General features: G+C 40.6%; 1 protein-coding gene across 1 annotated transcript; it reads left to right on the forward strand.

Annotated features, from left to right (window-relative positions):
- Positions 1–4,193: 4,193 nt before the first annotated feature.
- Positions 4,194–16,389, forward strand: SLC25A38 (solute carrier family 25 member 38). The gene is made up of 7 exons (XM_063304132.1): positions 4,194–4,391; positions 5,993–6,114; positions 8,789–8,873; positions 9,925–10,104; positions 10,470–10,638; positions 11,686–11,852; positions 15,452–16,389. The coding sequence occupies exons 1-7, from the start codon at positions 4,296–4,298 to the stop codon at positions 15,572–15,574; spliced, it is 942 nt and encodes a 313-aa protein (XP_063160202.1). The 5' UTR covers positions 4,194–4,295; the 3' UTR covers positions 15,575–16,389.
- The last annotated feature ends 3,015 nt before the right edge of the window (positions 16,390–19,404 follow it).

Here is a 19,404-nt window from a genome sequence, read left to right on the forward strand (position 1 = left end):
GAGTAGGTGCCTTCCCAGTATGATGGACTCAATTTCTGTAACGCTAGTTGGGTAGGAATTGAAGAAGTTGAAATCCAGGTCTTGTGCAGAGTTTGCCTGAGAGTGAGCAAGGTTGCAATAGAGCACACCTTAACTCCAAGGATGCCGAAACTATGCCCCAGCTAAGGAATTGCAGACCCTGGCAGTGCTATTTCCAACTCTCCCTTCTCTTGAGGCAGCACTGTGTGAGGTGTGCAGTGTCCGGATCCAGGGGAGGAAAGATCCTTCGGATCTAGCATGGGTGTGCCCTGTGCCTGTCAGCCGTTTCTTAAAGAAGTTGCAACTTTTTCTGCATCCGTGCAGGCAGCTCTACACCGTTAGGGAGATGTGCATTCACTCCCTCCTTAAAGCCTCCAGATGTATGTTTTCCTGAACCTGCATGGCTACAGGGAGGGCACAGGAAAATGCTGCACACCTCCTAAATGGAGCCTCAGGGTCAAGATGCTCCTATTCCAGAGGCCAAATTTATTATGCCATCCCGTGCTTCTATCTCAAGCAGTTGCATTGCAATCCCAGGGTCTATTTTTATATCCCTGTTTTAATGTGTCTGATGTGGGAGCCAAATAGTATAAAAGCTGGAATGGGCCCTATATAAAAACAAAAGGTGCCAGAAACATTGGGCTTTATTGTTCAAGTCAGGTTTGCCTCCTGGCAACTAAACAGTAGATTGGTGCATGTTGGCAACAGTTTGGAAGTGATTTGCCAATACTTTCTTCCCTGAGCTAACGAAGTGACCTAGCTGGCTTTCATGAGAAGAAATGTCAGGTCTCCCCACTGCTAGTCCAGTGCCTTTAAGCGCTATGCCGAAGTGGATGTCACTGGGGTTTGTTAGACTTCTTAAATGTTTTTCTCACGCAACTCTTTCAGCAGTACAGTTTTCTTAGCCTCAGGACAATCGGAAGCTGTATGTAATAATAGTAGTAATAATAGTAATAATAAAAATAATAACAGTAGCAATAAATTGGGGTAAAATCATTAAGAGCAATGGAATTGAAATGCCATCAGGAACCATCTGGATGAAGCCAACAAGTATCTGGGCATTTTACAGTTGGATAACATCAAGCACGGACAAGTTAAAAATGTGATCAGTAAAGAATACATCCTAAGAGTAAGAAAATTGCTAAAGACAAAATTGAATGGTGGAAACACCATCAAAATCATAAATACCTGGTTCATACCTGCGATACAGTATACTGCTGGAATTATTAACTGGACCCAAGCTGAACTGGACAGTTTGGACTGAAAAACAAGAAAATTGATGATTCAGTGTGCATTACATCCCCATAGTGATATTGATAGATTATACCTGCTCCGCAGAAATGGAGGCAGAGGTTTACTTCAAGTGAACCAAACGGTCGAAGAAGAAAAGCATGCATTGGCTCATTATATAAAAGACAGCCAAGAACAAGCATTGATAGAAGTTAAAAATTGGGACTCACTGAATGTACAGGAAACAAAACATGAATATTAAAACAATGTAATAAAAACACAAATAGAATGCTGGCAAGGAAAACCATTACATGGTCAATTTCTACAAAAGATCAAGGGGAAAGGGGGTGAAGATAAAACCTGGCAATGGCTTACAACTGGAACATTAAAAAAAAGAAACCAAAGGCTTGATTTTGGCTGCTCAAGAGCAAGCTATTTGAACAAATGCAATCAAGGCCAGAGCTGAAAAACCATCAAATGATTCAAAATGCAGATTGTGCAAAGAAGTAGAAGAAACAGTAGATCATATACTCAGCTTGTGCAAAAAGATTGCACAAACTGACTATAAACAATGACATAACACAGTCGCCAAAATGATTCACTGACATATCTGTACAAATTATCGTATGCCAGTAATGAAATATTGGTGGGAACATGTAGTTGAAAAACTAGTTGAAAATGAGCAGGTTAAAACATGGGATTTCAGAATACAAACTGATAAATTCTGGTGCATAACACACCAGATTTAACTGTGATTGAAAAGAAGAAAGTGTGGCTAATTGATGCGGCAATACCAGGGGATAGTAAAATTGAAGACAAAGAATTGGAGAATATTAGTATCAAGTTCTCTAAATTGAAAGATGATGGCATAAACCGGCCATGATGGTCCCAGTGGTGATTGGCATACTGGGTACCATTCCAAAAAACCTTGGACAGCACTTAGAAAATCTGCGCGTTGACAAAATTTCAATGTGTCAATTACAAAGGCCTCACTGCTTGGATCCCCACATATCCTACCCTGATACATTATGCCATCCTAGGTTCTTGGGAAGAACTTGATGCAAATGAAGGCCAACACCAGCTAAAGAACAGGCAGCTGTGATTGCACATTGTGTATGTAATAATAATACTAATAATAAGTTATTAAATTAATATGCTGCCTGAGTCCCAGTGACTCTGAGCAGTTTGCAATTACTAAAAATATTTAAGAACAAAAAACAATACAAAAAGGACAAAAAAGGCACAAGACAGAAGAACAATTATGACAAAACAAATCTGGAGGGGAACAGGAAGGAAGAAAGGGGCATCAGTCATCCTCGCTAAAGGCCTGGGCAAAGAGCCAGGTCTTTAGGGCTCTCCAAAATACCATTAGGGTGGGAGCCATTTGAATTTTGGGGGGAAACTCATGGGCAGAATTGCCTGAAATGCCAGCTTCCAAGGTAGTCAAGCCAATCCTATTCTTCCATTATGATTGTTTAGAGCAGTGTTTCTCAAACTAGGGAGAGTGAAAAGTAGAATTTTTGAAAAAATAGAATTAAAAAATAATAATAAATAACTAAAAAGATTAAATACTAATAAAAATTTAAAAATTAATAGAATGAGCCAGTGTGTGTGTGTGTGTGTTTATTATTCAAATTTAATTACTGCCCATCTCCCCCAAAAGAGGGACTCTGGGCAGTTTACAATAAAATCAAACTACAGCCATAAACGTTAAAATCTCATAAAAATCAAACACATTACAATTATAAAATGCAATAAATAAATATAAAATCCAAGAGGCTATAAAATTCCAAGCTGGTGGGTGGGACTCTAGGGTGTGAGCCACCCCCAAAAACGTGTGTGTATGTGTGTCTATCTCAAAGTAGAATTTTTGGAAAAACAGAATAACATGAGCCTGCCTGGGTAACAATTTCCATGATTCCAATTTGCATCTTTTGTAAATCTTAGTAGCCTCGGGCACTTTAAGGCCAACGCTACCTTAAAAATTGCTGCTCCGTAAATAGAATCCTGAAGCGGATTAAGGACTGGGAAGATGCGTCTCTTCATATTTCCTATCTCTATGTTGGTGCTACTTTCTTGCTCCACCTCTAATCATCTGGATTAAAAAAAAAAAGATTGAAGGAGGAAGACCTGTTTGAGAACTGTGTCAAGTGATCGGATTTTATTAATGAGAAGGCCCCTTCGTAGCTTTTAAATGATACAAAAATGGACTCCTGCTCTGCTCCAAACGCGGAACAAAGTGGAATTCATAGCGGTAAGAATCAGAAGCGGTTCAACTCGTGGCTGCAAGACGATTCAGTTTCGGGGTTCGGCGCCAAACGTTTTAGAAAACATGGATGGAGTCACATGATCTGAGAAATCTAAAGTACACAGATTCGGTTCAGACAACTCATAAGCCCAAAGTGGCTTAGAGTGTTGTGATTAGTAAACACTGGTTAATGGGGTGGCATGTGGAACAGGACCGCTGGTGCAAGTCCTAACATGGATGGTGCCAGTGAGATAAATCGTTGGGTCTTCCTTTGCGGAATGGATTGAGAAAGACCCCCCCGAAGAGTAAGCGCAATGCTGGGTTTCAAGTGAGGGAAGCGGGGATGGCTCCCCTTCTCTCAAAGGGGAGGCTGGACGGCTAGCTGGGATGTTTTAAATTGGACTTTTGCAAATTCAGGAGGTTAGATTCCTTAGCAACAAGGAGCGGAAAGATTGTTGCTTTGTAAAATAATCAGTCATCTGCAATAGGGAAGGATTAGAAATCGGAAATTACTCGTTCCGGAGTAAGAACGAGGTTCTTATCTTGGAATGGGATTTAATTGTAGATGATTTCTAAAAGCTCATGACTGTGCTTTCTTATCGGTCTCCACTGTCTGTATCCATCCTGGCTTGTGACGCCGCTAAGGCCTTAAAGTAAACCCAGCGCAAGGCTCCTACAGCGGAGACAGAATTAAGAATGACTTCTTCGTCTCTGCTCTATTGTTTCTTTCTGATTGGCCGGGTGGCGGAGGCGAGCCGCTGACGTCATGCTCCGTGTGCCCGGATAGAAGCTGCGTGGAATGTCTGCACCGGCAAAATCCGAATCCGAGCTGAGAAGTTGGTTCGGCGCCGGAGCAGAAAAGGGCCGCGGTTCCTCTGGAAGGACGGAGGAGGCTGTGTTGGTTGGTGAAGTCGTTTACCCCTCCTCGCATCTCTCTGTTAAGTCGGCTGGCTTAAGAAAAGGGAGGGCTGGTAACGTTACTCAGCAGTAACGCCTCTCGAGCTCCGTGGGGCTTACTTGTTCCCCAAACACAACGTCATACATAGTATGTAGTATTCTGTGTATGTATAGGGCATGTATATTCGTCATTCCCAAACTTGCTATAGGTCCCAGGTTCCTCTATCTGGGCTTGATGGGGATTATAGCTATAGGAGCTGTTATAATCTTGGGGAGGCTGTTATATAAGGACTGCAGGCGGATACCGCTTGCGAAGCCATCGTGTGGTTTGCTTATCTGTGTCTACTTATTGTTATATTTTTAACCCACCTTTTTAATACATATATAACTCAAGGTGGTGAACATACCTAATACCCCTTAGTGTGCTGTGCAAATCTAATTGTGGTTGGTAAGACAGGTTTTCAGTTCAGCATATTTTGTGAGCTCAGGCAAATGTGATCATTTGGTGAAACCTAGTAAGCAAATCATAACTTAGCATGTAGTCCTAATGCAGCTACAGGTTTTCAGTAGGACTTGCTTCTGTCCTCCAAGTCTGAAGGACTGTAGGTTATCCACCTGTTGGCTGTTGATTGAAGGTTGCTTAATTTTATGGTAGGCGGTTGGCTTGTTTGAAGGATGATAGTTTGGGCTGGCACGTTCGTATTTTTTTTTGGTGATTAGGCTATCGTTGGGTTGTCAACCAACAGCATTTTGAGAGAAGGATAACGATGTGAAAATACTAATGTTTCTGGTCTGAATACTGCAGAAGGCAGCTCTTAAGTTATGCATGCATTTTGTCCAGCTGCTCCTTATATCATAAGCAGTTTGTAACTTTTACTATTTTTCAGCTTATAGACAATTCTGTATCATTCGGCTGAGAACTCTATGGTCACATGATCTCCTAGGCTCCTGAGACCCCACAATTCTTTTTTTTTAAAGAGTTTTATTAGGTTTCAAGAGAAGAATAAAAACCACAAAAAACTACAAAGAAGGAAAAAAGAACTAAAAAAGGTGCAAAAACACAAGAGAAGAATTTTTCAAAGTAGAAAGATGTGACTTCTGACTTTTAACAGCAAGGATATACAAGATTTTCCATAATTCCTTACTCTATATTAAACCAAAACCACATTATTTCTATAAACCATTTATTTCCAAGTTTTTTTTCAATTTGGTCTGCTTCTTGAAAATTTTTACCACAACCTCTATTCTTTCTCTTAAATGTTAGATTACTTGAAGTTGTAATTAAAATCAATTAAATAGTTGCATACTAAAAATTATGAAGAAATATTTGCCATAGTTACAGTTACCCAATTAATAAATGTACTGAAGAGGTTCCAATGTTTTAAACAAGTTATATTTTAAAGGGTTTTGCATGAGGTTTAAAAGATCACAATGCTTCCTTATGAGCAGCTGTCTGCTTGTTTATTATTTTGTTTGATAATATTTACTAAATCTGTACCTTTATGACTAGAAAGTCTGGGATATGGTTAGGTAAAGAATTGTTTAGTGTTAATTTTTTACTATGCATACCAATTTAATTTCGTTTGTTTTTCTTCCAAGATGCATCCTGTGCTAAAAGCCTTTTTTTGTGGTTCCATCAGTGGGACATGCTCTACCCTGCTCTTCCAGCCTCTTGACTTGCTTAAAACCAGGCTGCAGACTTTGCAGCCAGCTGTTGATGGGCAAGTATTTCAGATATTTATTGGAGTTTCTTCTGCTGTTGGCCTTAAGACTCTGGATTGGAAATGGTGATGGGAGAGGGTGAGACTGATATAGCATTAAGGCAGGCAAAGGTGTACTCCTAGGTTTTACATGATCTTACCAGTGAAAACATCAGTATTAGTTTGTTATTGAATAAAAGGTTTGCATTCCATATGGGAAGAACTGGTGGTAAGCTTTGCCTGTGTACAAGCTGGCTTTATTGATGAATCTCAGCTCAGTTGTGCAAAGAGAGAAACATTCAGATAGCACATCTGAGTTAGTCCTAAACTAAGGAAGACAGTTCCTCTACATGGTTGTTTGTAATGGAGAAACAGCAGAGTTTCGCATTCATCTCTAACTGTGGAATTGGGAATAGGTAAATAAAAACACTGAAGATTTATTTATTTATTTATTAAATTTATGTCACCGCCCATCTCCCCCAATGGGGGACTCTGGGCGGTTTACAATAAAATAACACTAAAAACATAGCCATCTAAATTACCATTAAGATATAAATAAAAATGAATAAAAAATCCAAGTGGAGATGGAACACAATCACTAGGAGGTGCTATGGCGCTAGCCATCCCCAGGTGGAGCTCTCGCTCTCCCCCTCCCAAGCAAGGCGGCAGAACCAGGTCTTCAGTTTCTTCCGGAAGTCCGAGAGCAAGGAGACCCGTCTCACCTCCGGGGGCAAGATGTTCCAAAGGGCGGGCGCCACTGCAGAGAAGGCTTGCCTCCTGGACCCCGCTAGATGAAATTCCTTTACTGATGGGGTCCGTAGCGTGCCCTCCCTGCCTGACCGGGTGGGGCGGGTCGATGTTATGGGGATGAGATAGTCTCTCAGCTACCCTGGTCCCATGCCATGTAGGGCTTTAAAGGTGATAACCAACACCTTGAATTGGACCCAGAAGCAAACTGGTACCCAATGCAGCTCGCGTAACAGTGGTGTCACATGGGCTGATTTTACAGCACCGGTAACTGTCCGCGCAGCCGCATTCTGGACCAGCTGAAGCTTCCAAATACTCTTCAAGGGTAGAGTGCATTGCAATAGTCTATATTGGAGATGACAAGGGCATGAGTGACTGTTTGGAGGGCATCTTGGTCCAGGAATGGGCATAGCTGGCGCACCACCTGAAGGATGTGCAAAGGCCCTCCTGGCTGCGACTGCCACCTGCTCTTCAAGCAGCAGTCACGAGTCCAGGAGGACCCCCAGGTTCTGCACTGGTTCCGAATGGGGCAGTGCCACCCCATCCAGAACCAAAGATGACAACTTCATGGAATCAGAGGGGCCATCAATCCACAGCCACTCTGTCTTACCAGGGTTCAGTTGAAGCCTGTTGTTCCCCATCCAGACCCCCACAACCCCCAGGCACTTGGAAAGAGTGGAGACTGCATCACTTACTTCACCCGGGATGGAGATACATAACTGAGTGTCATCGGCATATTGATGATACCTCATTCCATGGTGACGAATGATCTCATTCAGCGGTTTCATGTAGATGTTAAATAGAGAGGAGAGAGTACCGAACCCTGCGGCACCCCACAGTGGAAGGGTCGAGGACTGGATCTCTCCTATCACCACTGATTGGGACCGGCCCTGGAGGAAGGAGGTGAACCAGCGCAAAACTACACTGCCCACCCCCAACCCCCTGAGCCACCCCAAAAGGATACCATGGTCGATGGTATCGAAAGCTGCTGAGAGGTCTAGGAGAGCCAGGATGGATGCACTGCCTCCATCCCGCTCCTGCCAGAGATCATCCATAAGTGCGACCAATGCAGTCTCTGTCCCATATCCTGGCCTGAAACCTGACTGAAAGGGGTCCAGATAATCCGTTTCCTCCAGAATTCTCTGGAGCTGCAACGCAACCACTTTCTCAACCACCTTCCCCAAAAAGGGAAGGTGGGAGACAGAGCAAAAATTGCCCAGTATAGTAGGGTCCAGGGATGGCTTCTTAAGGAGTGGGTATACCAGGGCCTCCTTAAAGGCAGCCGGAAATACCCCTTCCCTCAGAGATTCATTAACCATTGCCTGGACCCAACCACAAGTCACTTCCTGGGCTGATTTTATCAGGCAGGAAGGGCATGGGTCAAGCTGACACGTGGTTGCATTCACAGTCCAGAGGATCCTGTCCACTTCCTCAGGCCCAACAGGATCAAACCGTTCCCAGATAACAGGGTAAGTACATTCCCCTGGCATCTGCCCAGACTCTGCTTCATGCTTAGAGTCCAACTTAGAATGGATCTGAGCGGTTTTATTCTGCAGATGCTGTGAAAACTCTTCCAAACAGCCCTGTGAGTGGGTCCCTAGATCTACCTGACCCAGAAGAGATCGAGCCATCTTAAACAGGGCTGTCAGGTGGCATTCTGTGGATGTAATAAGAGCTTTTAAGTTTTAGCCATGTTTATGCATTTCATGCATCTAAAATAAGTTCAGGAAAAAAGATGACTTGGTCTCCAGTGGATTTTTGGCAGTGCTGGATAGAGTTGTAGCCTGAATGCATGTAGAAGCCGCTGGGTTTAAGGGAGGCTCAATCTCATAATTCCCAGTCAGTATACTAGCTGGTATTTATGGAAGGTTCCCTGCTGGGGAAGCTATAATAAATGGCTGTTGAGATCTGCCTGTTTTTAATATCAGATTTGGCTTTTTCCCCCCAGGTCAGGCCGTGTTGGGATGGTAGCTCTGCTCTTCAAAGTTGCTCGTACAGAAAGTATACTTGGGCTGTGGAAAGGTGTTTCTCCAGTAAGTTGTCTGCAATAAGTGGTGTGGCTTTTTTTGCTTGCATTGGATTTGCTGGAGTGAGCTTAACTGCCTCATTTTGAGATGAAGGCCATAAGAAGCCTTAATCGCCACTAAAAGCCAATAGCAACCAGTTGAGGAATAAATTTACCCAATTTATTTAAAGGAAAATAACATTTGCTTGAGCATAGTTGAGCCAGGTGGTACAGTGGTCACAGAGCTTTCAGAATGGAATTGGGAAGTCTGACAGGGAGTTGTCATGCTCAGGTAGACACATGGAGATCAAAGTACACTATATGTGATCAGAGTAAGCCATCTTATGGCTTACCATGAGGTCTAGGTACCTTTATGCCAAAACATTGCCCAGGCTCCTACAACACTCTGAACTACAAACTAACCATCCTCTAGGCCCTGTGTTGAATGAACTTGACCACAGAGTGTTTCAGCTGTTTCCCATGGTCATATATTGCTGGTTATTTGGATTCCCTGGAAGTGTAATTTGATGGGCAGTAGTGCCTATTTAATCACAGAGGACAGGAACACCTCTCTCTGGTGTTCAGTTTTCCAATACTGCTTTAGTTGATCATATATGTTGTTAAAAGGATTCATTAGTATGCAGACAATTTTTCCCCACCTATTTCCTCTGCAGTTCTTTTATTGTGGTTAAGGGCATTTTGGCAAAAGTGCTTGCACGTGGGTGCCCTAGTTTCTGAATGAAGCTTGAGATTCAGATACAAAGACTGCAGAAGTTCAGATCCCAGCTTTACTTTGGAAACTGACTAGATCTAAAGACTGCGGAAGTTCAAATCCCTGCTTCACTTTTGAAGCTGACGAAATGACCTCGGGCCAGTTGCCTTTGCCCAGCCTATTCTATCTCATGCCGCCTTGAGTTTCTTGGAGGAAATGCAACACTGTAAAATTGGGGAAAAATAGATTGTGGCTGGATCCTTTTGAAATAAAAATGAAAAATAGCTAATAAAAATCTGTGTGTTCCTTAAATTTGTCTCCTTATGCTATTTTGTCTCTCTCTGTTCTGCTTGCCATCTCTTTGCAGTCCTTCGCACGATGCATTCCAGGAGTTGGGATTTACTTTAGCACCTTATATATGATAAAACAGCATTTTTTGTGGGAACGCTCTCCTACCGCCTTGGAATCAGTCCTCTTGGGGGCAACCTCACGGACTGTAGCTGTTGTTTGTATGTTACCCATCACAGTAGTGAAAACACGGTATGAGGTGAGGAGTTGTTTTCCCCCTTTTTTATTGGAGAATTTTATATAGGCCCTTCAAATCCTTTTATGTTGCTTCAGTCCTTCCAACTCTAAGCAGCTTATGGCAAAAAAAAAATCCACCATACAATAATATCAAAAACAGTCAGGAACATCAATGCCATAACTTTTAAATGTCTCTGATATAAATCCATCTATCACAACACTCAATGAATTACATCCATATTGATACCACTAGCATACAATTTTAGTAATAATATCCTTTGTAATTTAGAACTTTTTTTCTGTTCCACATGTATGCAAGTTTTGGCAGAAGTTCACACGTGCTTATGTGGTAGGAGGTCCACTTTGACAGTTACGTTTGATTTCCAGAGTGGAAAATATGGCTATGAAAGTGTCTATGGAGCCCTGAGGAATATCTACCGGTCAGAAGGGGCCCGGGGTTTGTTTAGTGGCCTGACAGCAACACTTCTACGTGATGCACCTTTTTCTGGCATCTATCTGATGTTCTACACGCAGACTCAAAAAATTGCATCATATGGTAAGTGTACAGGTTCTGTGGCTTCTTCTGTAGAATTTAGAATAGATGAAGTATGCTGAGCTTTCCCTACAGTTTCAGTATGAGGCTTTGTAGCAAAGAGATCTTTTACACCTTTATCTTATTTTTAAAAATGTCCATTTATATATCACTTATTGTACATACCCTGTATCTTGCAGTTGTTCTCATCTCTGAAGTTGCCAAAAACATGGAATATTCTTGAGTCTACACTTTTTTTAGGTTTCTTTGTTGGTCTTCTAAATCATAAGCATTGTTTCTAAAGTGTAATGATGATTCTGGAACCATGAATCCTCTAGTCGCTGGGCAGAATTAATGGCTTGGTATACTGTATCTTTAAGAATGTGAAGATTATTGATGTGTTTCAGCTTGAATGCTTGGACATAAAATGTTTGAGAAAAGACAAGATACTTGTCTTCAAGTGAATAGGACAGGGGTTCTGTAATTATGGATCATGCCCTTAAGGGTTGTATACTTCAGGAAAAAAAGGGGGGGTTAATTATTCCTTTGATTCTAATATTGGTCTGTATGTTCAAACCATATTAGAAGTTTTATAACAGTGTTACTTTTCAGGAATGTAGAAGTAATAATGTAAATTTAAACTGAGTTGTCATTTAACCTCCTGGAATTTGATTTGTTTCTTACTTGTAATTATCACAGCTGAAGAATTTGAGAGAAAAATGATGCTGAAAGAATTGTTCTTTATCTTAACCACATCAACAGGAGTGAAGCAGACATGATATATCCAAATATTTGCAGTAATTTTGCTTGAACGTTTTGCCAGGCCCGTCTTAACTTTGGTGTACAGAACCACAGATTCATGCAGTCAGATTTGCCAGACCTTCCAGAAATCCATCTCCATTTCGTTTTCCAATTATGCTTCTTTTCAGTTTGAAATTTTGGGGTTCTAAAATGCTGACCCTAAATTAGTCCTTGCCTGTGATGTGACATAAAGCATTTAATTATTTCTACTTTTGCCTTGCAGGAATTAATTGTAAAATCACTTTTGTGGGTTTGCTTGCTCTCTTCCAGGCCAACTGGATACAACAGCTGCACCACTTGTGAATTTTGGCTGTGGAACTGTTGCTGGAATTCTGGCCTCGTTAGCTACTCAGCCTGCGGATGTCATCAAAACACACATGCAGCTCTCATCTGAAAAATACCTTCAGACTGGCCAGGCTATTGCCTTAATCTTCAGGGTAAGGCTGAGTGCATTACTTAATTAACAGTACTTTGGCTCTTAAACCAGTAGCGGCAAAATATTTCCTAATTAAAATATATGTGATATCTGACTTCACTTTCATCATGGTTCTGAAAGAGTATTCCTAAGTTAATTCATCAAGATTTTATAGTGATTGGATCTAATGTGAAAACAACATAAGAAGAGACATGTTAGGTGAGAATACGGGCTGATTTAATTCAGCATCCTGTTCCTGCAGTGGCTAATGAGATGTCTCTTGGCACAAGGGGGACGTGAACACTATAGCATTGTCTTATTTACGCATATTCATCAATAATTAGCATTCAGAAGCATGGTGTTCTTCAAACTCAGATGTAATGGTTCTTGTCCTCTTGTGAGGTTGGACATTGTTGGATGTCTCATTTACAAGTAGTGCTTGCTTAATGATTTTCCGGTTTAGCGACCATTCAAATTTACGAAGGCGCTGAAAAAATAATTTTGCAACCAGTTTTCGTGCTTACGACCGTCACAGTATCCCTGAGGTCACGTGATTGAGATTTAGGCACTTTGCAACCGGCAGGCATTTATGACCGTCACAGTGTCCCATGGTCACGTGATCACCATTTGCATGCTTCACAGTCAGCTTCCAACAAGCAGAGTCAATAGAGAAGCCAGCAGTAAAATCGCAAGTTGTGGTCATGTGATGTCTCACTTAATGACCATGGTGGAAGTGAGGTCTTAAGTCTGTCATGGTCACATGATGTCTTGCTTAACGATTGTGTCACTTAAGGACAAAGTTGCCAGTCCCAATTGTGGTTGTCAAGTGAGGACTTCCTGTAATGGTATGGGATCAATTTCAGTTCATGATGTCTGAGAACATGGACAAAATGGTTGTAGCTCTTTGATTTACCGTATGATCTCTTGTCCTCTGCTTGTTTTGGCTCATGTCAGCTAGCTGAGGGAGGCTGATTGGGGGGATGCAGGGAGTCATGAATGTTTTTCATGTGATGGGGTGGTATAACCAACCTTCTAAGAGGCCATTTTTCTTTTGAAAAATCCTTCTCTAAATCCAAAGGATTACATTAACTACTGCCCAGGCATAAATATTCCCTTTTTGGATGAGATGAATGATAGGGTAGTGCCTGTATAGTTGCAGACAATATAATAGAAAAATAGGATGATTGAAAAATCATCAAATGATTAGAAGTGCAGATTGTGCAAAGAAGCAAAAGAAACAGTAGATCATATACTCAGCAGAAGATCACACAAACTGATTATAAACAATGACATAACACAGTCACCAGAATGATTCACTGGAACATCTGTAAAAAATTTGAAACCTAATTTTAATAGGTTTCAAGAGAAGAATAAAAACTTCAACCCCCCCAAAAAAAACTACAAAGAAGGAAAAAACTAAAAAACGTGCAAAAGCATATGAGAATTTTTTTTTCAAATTTACAAAAAGATGTGACTTCTGATTTTTAACTGCAAGGATATAGAAAAATTTCCATAGTCAATCTCTTAGTCTATATTAAACCAAAACACCACATTATTTCTATAAATCATTCCACTTTGGCACATAATAAAAATCACTAAGTACAGTTACTCCTCTCCCTTATATTAAAATAAAAAAAAAATCATATAAACCTCCTAAACATCGTTCTCCCCTCCAGAATTTAACACATATTTAATTATTCCCTTCCTACCACTATTCTGTACATTTCTGTCTACTAAAATAAGAATCAAATTAAAAAGCACATATTGTCTGTTACTATACTTTGAAACGGAGATGAGCACCGCCCCCTAGAGTCGGACATGACTGGACTTAATGTCAAGGGAAACCTTTACCTTCTATACTTGATAATACAACAGTTTGAGTAATCTTAATAAACCCAAAAAACGGACAATTCATAACAGTAACCTTAAATCCTTAAAACTATCCAAATGAACACATTTTTAACTCTAATAATCTTAATCCAAATCTTTAAAAGCAAATGACATCAATCAGACCCTTAAAGCAAACCAAATAAACATTCTTTAACCCTTATTCCACTTCAAAATAAACCAGAGCATTTACATATCCCCACAATGTGCACAGAGCTTTTCTCTTAAAAGAATCAAACAGCCCGACTGCCCCCCTCAAGAATTCCAGCTTCTTTTCATGGCGTTCCACCAGAAAGTCAATTTCACTTGTGGCTTGCAGATCTCTTTCCCTTACATTTCTCCAAGTCCACTATCTGATCTTCATCCAGCCTCTTAATAAAAATCCCGATCTCCCTCTTAAAAGAAATGTTTCTATCACTGTTGAATTCCTCAATTTCATCCACCACATCCCCAACCTAATGGCACATTTTAAATCTCATATTTTCCACGATGTCCGAGCCCGAAAAAGGTTGCCGTGATGTCAGCTAAGCCTGCAGGCACAGCCGCTCAGTCAGCCATTTCCCACCAGAAGTTTGGAACACCTGTAAAAATTATCATATGTCATTAGTGAAAAATTGGTGGGAACATATAGTTGAAAAGGTGGTCGAAAATGAGCAGAGTAAAATACTGTGGGATTTCTGAATACAGACTGATAAAGTCTTGGCACATAACACCAGATTTAACTGTGGTTGAAAAGAAGAAAGTGTGGATAATTGATGTGGCAATACCAGGGGATAGTAGAATTGAAGACAAAGAATTGGAGAAGATCACAAAGTATCAAGATCTGAAAACTGAAGTTGAAAAATTATGGCATAAACCTGCTGTGGTGGTCCCAGTGGTTATTGGCAATTCCAAAAAACCTTGGACAGCACTTAGAAAATCTGTGCATTGACAAAATTTTCATCTGTCAATTACAAAAGGCCACATTGCTGGATCCCCATTCATATTGTGCTGAAACATCATGACATCCTAGGTTCTTGGAAAGAGCTCCATGTGAATGAAGGCCAACAGCAACTAAAGAACAGGCAGATGTGATTTCACATTATTCTGTATAATAATAAATTTATATGCCGCCTGACCCCTAGCGATGCTGGATGATTATAGGACATAAATGATTTTAACTCTCTTCACTCTGGTTTTGGGACAGAATAGACATGGTTGTTTGGTAGATGATCTCCTGTTGGAGAGAAACAGAGGGAGCATGACTCCTGTTTATCTTTTAATAGTTTTTCTTACCATCAACCATAGTAATCTTCTAAACTGTCTTCATGAGTTGGGTTATAGTAGTTCCATTCCTACTTTCAGGGAGACCCTTAAAGTGAGTGATTACCTCTGGACCCTGGTGACTGTGCTGTTAGGTGACATTGCACACTTCTTTGTCTTTAATGCTGTTTCACATTTCTATGAAGCCATAGTTGGAGCATGGAGGGTGTTAGGAAACCTGTGGGTAGTTGATACCTGGATTTGAGAATGGGGGAATTTATCAATTTTGGATGAGGTTGCATTTTCTTAAAAGAAATAGATACATAGTTTTGAGATACTATTAAGAGTCATCACTATCACAGGATGGCCAAGTGACCTCTGTAGCTAGTAGTTTCTATTTCCATCTTTGGTTAAAGATAAACCTTTAATAGCTGTACTACCCAGACTGAATGCTTAAGAATGATGGTGATGGTTATTTTTTGTCCTCTACAGAATTATGGACTGGCTGGATTTTTCCATGGTGGTGTCCCACGGGCCCTGCGGCGGACACTGATGGCAGCAATGGCATGGACTGTATATGAACAAATGATGGCTAAGATGGGCTTGAAATCATAAGTGGTGTGCTGGGAAACATTCAGTCTACCTTTTTCCCCCCACTTACTATGATTGCTTGGTGAGACTCGTGTTGGGCGTAGTCCTACATGGAAGGTGACCTGCTTAGGCAGTGTTTCTCTGTATATTGAATTGCCAAGGCGGTGGATCAGAATCTTTAGAAATACGAGTGAGTGGAGTAGAATAATGTGACAAAATGAGGGAGGTATTCCAGGAAAACTGTGCTGTGCTTGGAAATTGCACAAAGTTAAATGATTTGTGTGAGTATGAGTTGTCCTACTAAAGCCAGTTTACCCAGAGGAATTGTTTTCAAAAAATATTTTCCACCCACCTATTCTGAGGACTTTATACAATGAATTGTTGAAAACCTTTATCTATTGGAATTCCAGAAACTAGAAACGTCATTCTCCTTGCTGGCTCCAGGCTCCAGAATTGCGTGCTGCATTTCCTCTCTGCTTTCACCATCAATATTGTTCTTGTTTATGTACTCAACCAAAAGAGTGTGAGGGAAGTCTTGCAAAGGATTTCAGCAAGACAATCTCATTCATAGCTTGCCTCATACAATTGTTAAATTGTAAGGAAATTAATGTTAAACTAGGAGACTGAATTGACATTCTGATTAAAAATAATTCTAGACATACAATCTTGCCATTTCTGTAGCAGCTTTCTCCAGCCTTGCTTCCTCCAGGTTTGTTGGGACTGTGGCTTTCAAATACCAACATGGCCAGAGTTGCAGTCCCAGCATAAATGGACAATTCTAGGTTGGGAAAATCTTTTTCTTAGAGCCTTAATTAAACACTGCCAAGCTCATGATGAAATATGGCTTTGATGTTCCTATTTAAGATCAAGTTAGAGAGTTGAATGCTGCATGCATTATTTTTGAAGCTGTGGTGGTGAATACTGCTAGATAGTGTTGGGCTATATGTCCCATCAGTAGTTAAACAGCATGGGCAATAGGAATTACAATCCAGCAGTATATGGAGGGCCACAGATATCTAGCTCATGCTAAACACTGCTCCTGGGCTGCTGTTCTGAGCAAGACTGTCATCTTACTCACTTTTCTCCAAACAGAATACTGCTTGGCCCATTCTGTGCACTCCTCATTCCAAAGATCAGTCTTGGAAGTAATGCTACAGTGTTACCCTTACCATTTTTAGAAGAATAGCATGATATGGTTTGCATAGCTATTGAAGGCAGAAATTCATAGCTGGAAAAGCGTTGATTTAAATCATTTCCATGCAGTTCTGCTGATTGATAGCTATGCTTTCCTTGGTGGTAAGAAGCCTCTTTGTCTCCAAAGATCTGAAGCCTTGTAACCTACAGGAGAACTTATTTATTTGTTTGGACTGTGAAGGAAATCTGATTCATGTTTGAATGCTTGTCTTGGGTTATTTTATTATTATTAAAAAAAATCTATTTTTTAAAAAAAATCCTTGTTTTTTTTAGAGTAGACACTTTTTCTCCTGATTAATTTTATCAGTTTTGGTTCTTTCACACTTTGAAGTAAAACAGTTGATAGCCACTGTTAAACCTAGTCCTTTAAATAGCTTTCTGAATGCTAAGTTGATTGTAAACTAGTGCAGTGCAGTACTTGCCACACCTCTCTGCCACAGAACACAATGATTCTGTCACAAGCAGTATTTGGATACCACACACAAAGGAAAGGAAGGAGAATGCTTGTAGTGCAGCATCGAAATAGTTCCCTAAGAAGGTGGCTTGCTCAGGAGAGGGTGCAGACCTCTGGATAAGGTTTAAATACCTACCCAAGAGAAGGGAAGGCCATGCAGTTAAGAATGGTGCTAGAATTCAAGAGGTAAGAAAACCATTACACCATCAGCATGGTTTTTTTTTAATAGTATTTGGAAAGCATGAGCCTGGCTTTACCAGAAATCGTGGGGAATTGTCCCATTCCACTTTATGTTTGACCATATTGAAAACAGAAGGAGCTTACAGACTGAAATCTACACTCAAAGCAGTTGAGTATTTTCTTTTCTATTTTGCCCCAGCAGCCGAAAGGAACCAAAACAACTTTATTCTTCCCTTCCTGCAAGAGCATACATGTTGCAAGATGAGCCTAGATGAGCAAGATGGTGGAACAGTTCATGCTTTATTGGAGGCATGCTTTACGGTGTCCCTCCAGATGTTACTGAACATCTCTCAGTAGCCCCAGTTAGCATGGTCAATTGGGAGGGAAGTTGAGAGTTCTAGTTGAGCAACTTCTGGAAGGCCATATGTGCCCAACACTGCAGACATTTGGGATGTGTTACTCACAAATCACATTTCAATTTTGAGTGCTGCACTTTCTTTCCCAGGGGTTCAACATGTAGAGGTTATAGTGGGTATTCTGTCAGCAGAGTGGCTATATTTATTTAAAGGGTCCACTGCTGAGCTGCTGCACATCTTCAGTTCTCATCTGACGCCCTTGATTTTTGCAGTGGTTTGGATCATTAATCTGTGAGCTGGCTACCCCTGTTGTAAAATTAATGCTTATAACTTTGCATGGTCTTTAGTCACTAATTAAGGTACCATGTTACAGTATTTATTAATGACCTATTTTTCCACCAATGAAAAGAGCTTAAGATGGTTCACAGTAAAGGTGTATGTTTGAAACCAATTTTAAGCAGTGACAAAATCTGCTAACAATTGAAGTTGAAATATTGTTTTTGGCTTCTAGGGCACAGACCCTGGTAGCTGCCCATGCTGTTTCTCCTTTACATACTGTTATGTTTGATGTACATGCTTCACAGGTTGCTTGAACACCAGTCCTCCACACTTAGGGAACCAAGTGACCCTGGAGCTGAACCTAAGATAGTTGCAAACCACACCTTCCCCAAAGGCTGACATGGTCTCTAGCCTACATGGAGAGCTTTTCTTTTTTTAAAAAAAATTGCAAATAACAATGCTCTTTGATAACAATGCAGTTAACTGTATTTCCTTTTCACTATGCAGTTCAAACGAGATTTAATACCTCAGAGCAGAGAAATAACTTATTGCTGGATTTGGACCAGCCAGATATATGCTGTGGCTTCATAGAACAGTTAGTATTGCTAAGACAGTAAAAACGGAAAAATAGTGCGGTATTGGATGTGCTGTGGAGACTAGCATGCTGTCTGCTGATAAACATATCAGCTAGTTCCAGGTGATTTATCAGTTGGGTGAAGACATTTTTCTTATCATCATGACAAGTCCTGGATATCTCCAGGGTAAAGAATGGAACTAGCTGCATGTGCTAGTAAGAGTCTGTCTTATATAATTCTTTTTTGAGTAGTAAACTGGAGTAATACATTTCTCAATAAATGCATTTTTTCAGTTGTATACCTTAAAAAAAACCAATGTACTTTTTTAGTATGCTACTCTGTCTTAAATTTTCTAGCAGGGCAATATATTAGGTCACCCAAGATAACAAATTAGTGTGGAAGCATTTAAATTATAGTAATAAAAGGGGTCTAATTACCACATTGGTTGGGTGATAGAGCCTTCAAACATAACTCTTCCAGGGAATTCTTGCTTTTCTGCCTGACAATATTCTCTTCCAAAGGGTGGAGGAAAGATCAATAGGATCAGCTGTTCTTGACTTGATAATAACCAATAGGAAAAATTTAGTTGAGGAAGATAAAAACTTAGGCTGAGAAAAGAATGATGTCCAGGGATAGTGTTTGTTGCCACTCACAGGCAGGCACTGTTATTCTGTGTATCTTTCAGTTCCGTGCTAGAGATCTGAATAGATATGTAAAACCTGCAAAAAAAACCACTGCAGTTCTGCTCAGGATGCTAGACAGCCAGTTATGCTGTTTCCCAACTTAATTCATCAGGGTAATCCATGAAACACTATT

This window comes from Candoia aspera, chromosome 4 (assembly GCF_035149785.1).
Source record: "Candoia aspera isolate rCanAsp1 chromosome 4, rCanAsp1.hap2, whole genome shotgun sequence".
NCBI classification, from domain to species: domain Eukaryota; kingdom Metazoa; phylum Chordata; class Lepidosauria; order Squamata; family Boidae; genus Candoia; species Candoia aspera.

What these genes read in the sequence shown, in the direction of transcription:
- SLC25A38 (XM_063304132.1), top strand. Translation starts at nt 4,296, where the DNA reads ATGTCTGCACCGGCAAAATCCGAATCCGAGCTGAGAAGTTGGTTCGGC. An exon ending in TTGCAGCCAGCTGTTGATGG is followed by an intron (nt 6,115 to 8,788) that starts GCAAGTATTTCA and finishes TTTTCCCCCCAG; the next exon opens with GTCAGGCCGTGTTGGGATGG. An exon ending in TCAAAAAATTGCATCATATG is followed by an intron (nt 10,639 to 11,685) that starts GTAAGTGTACAG and finishes GCTCTCTTCCAG; the next exon opens with GCCAACTGGATACAACAGCT.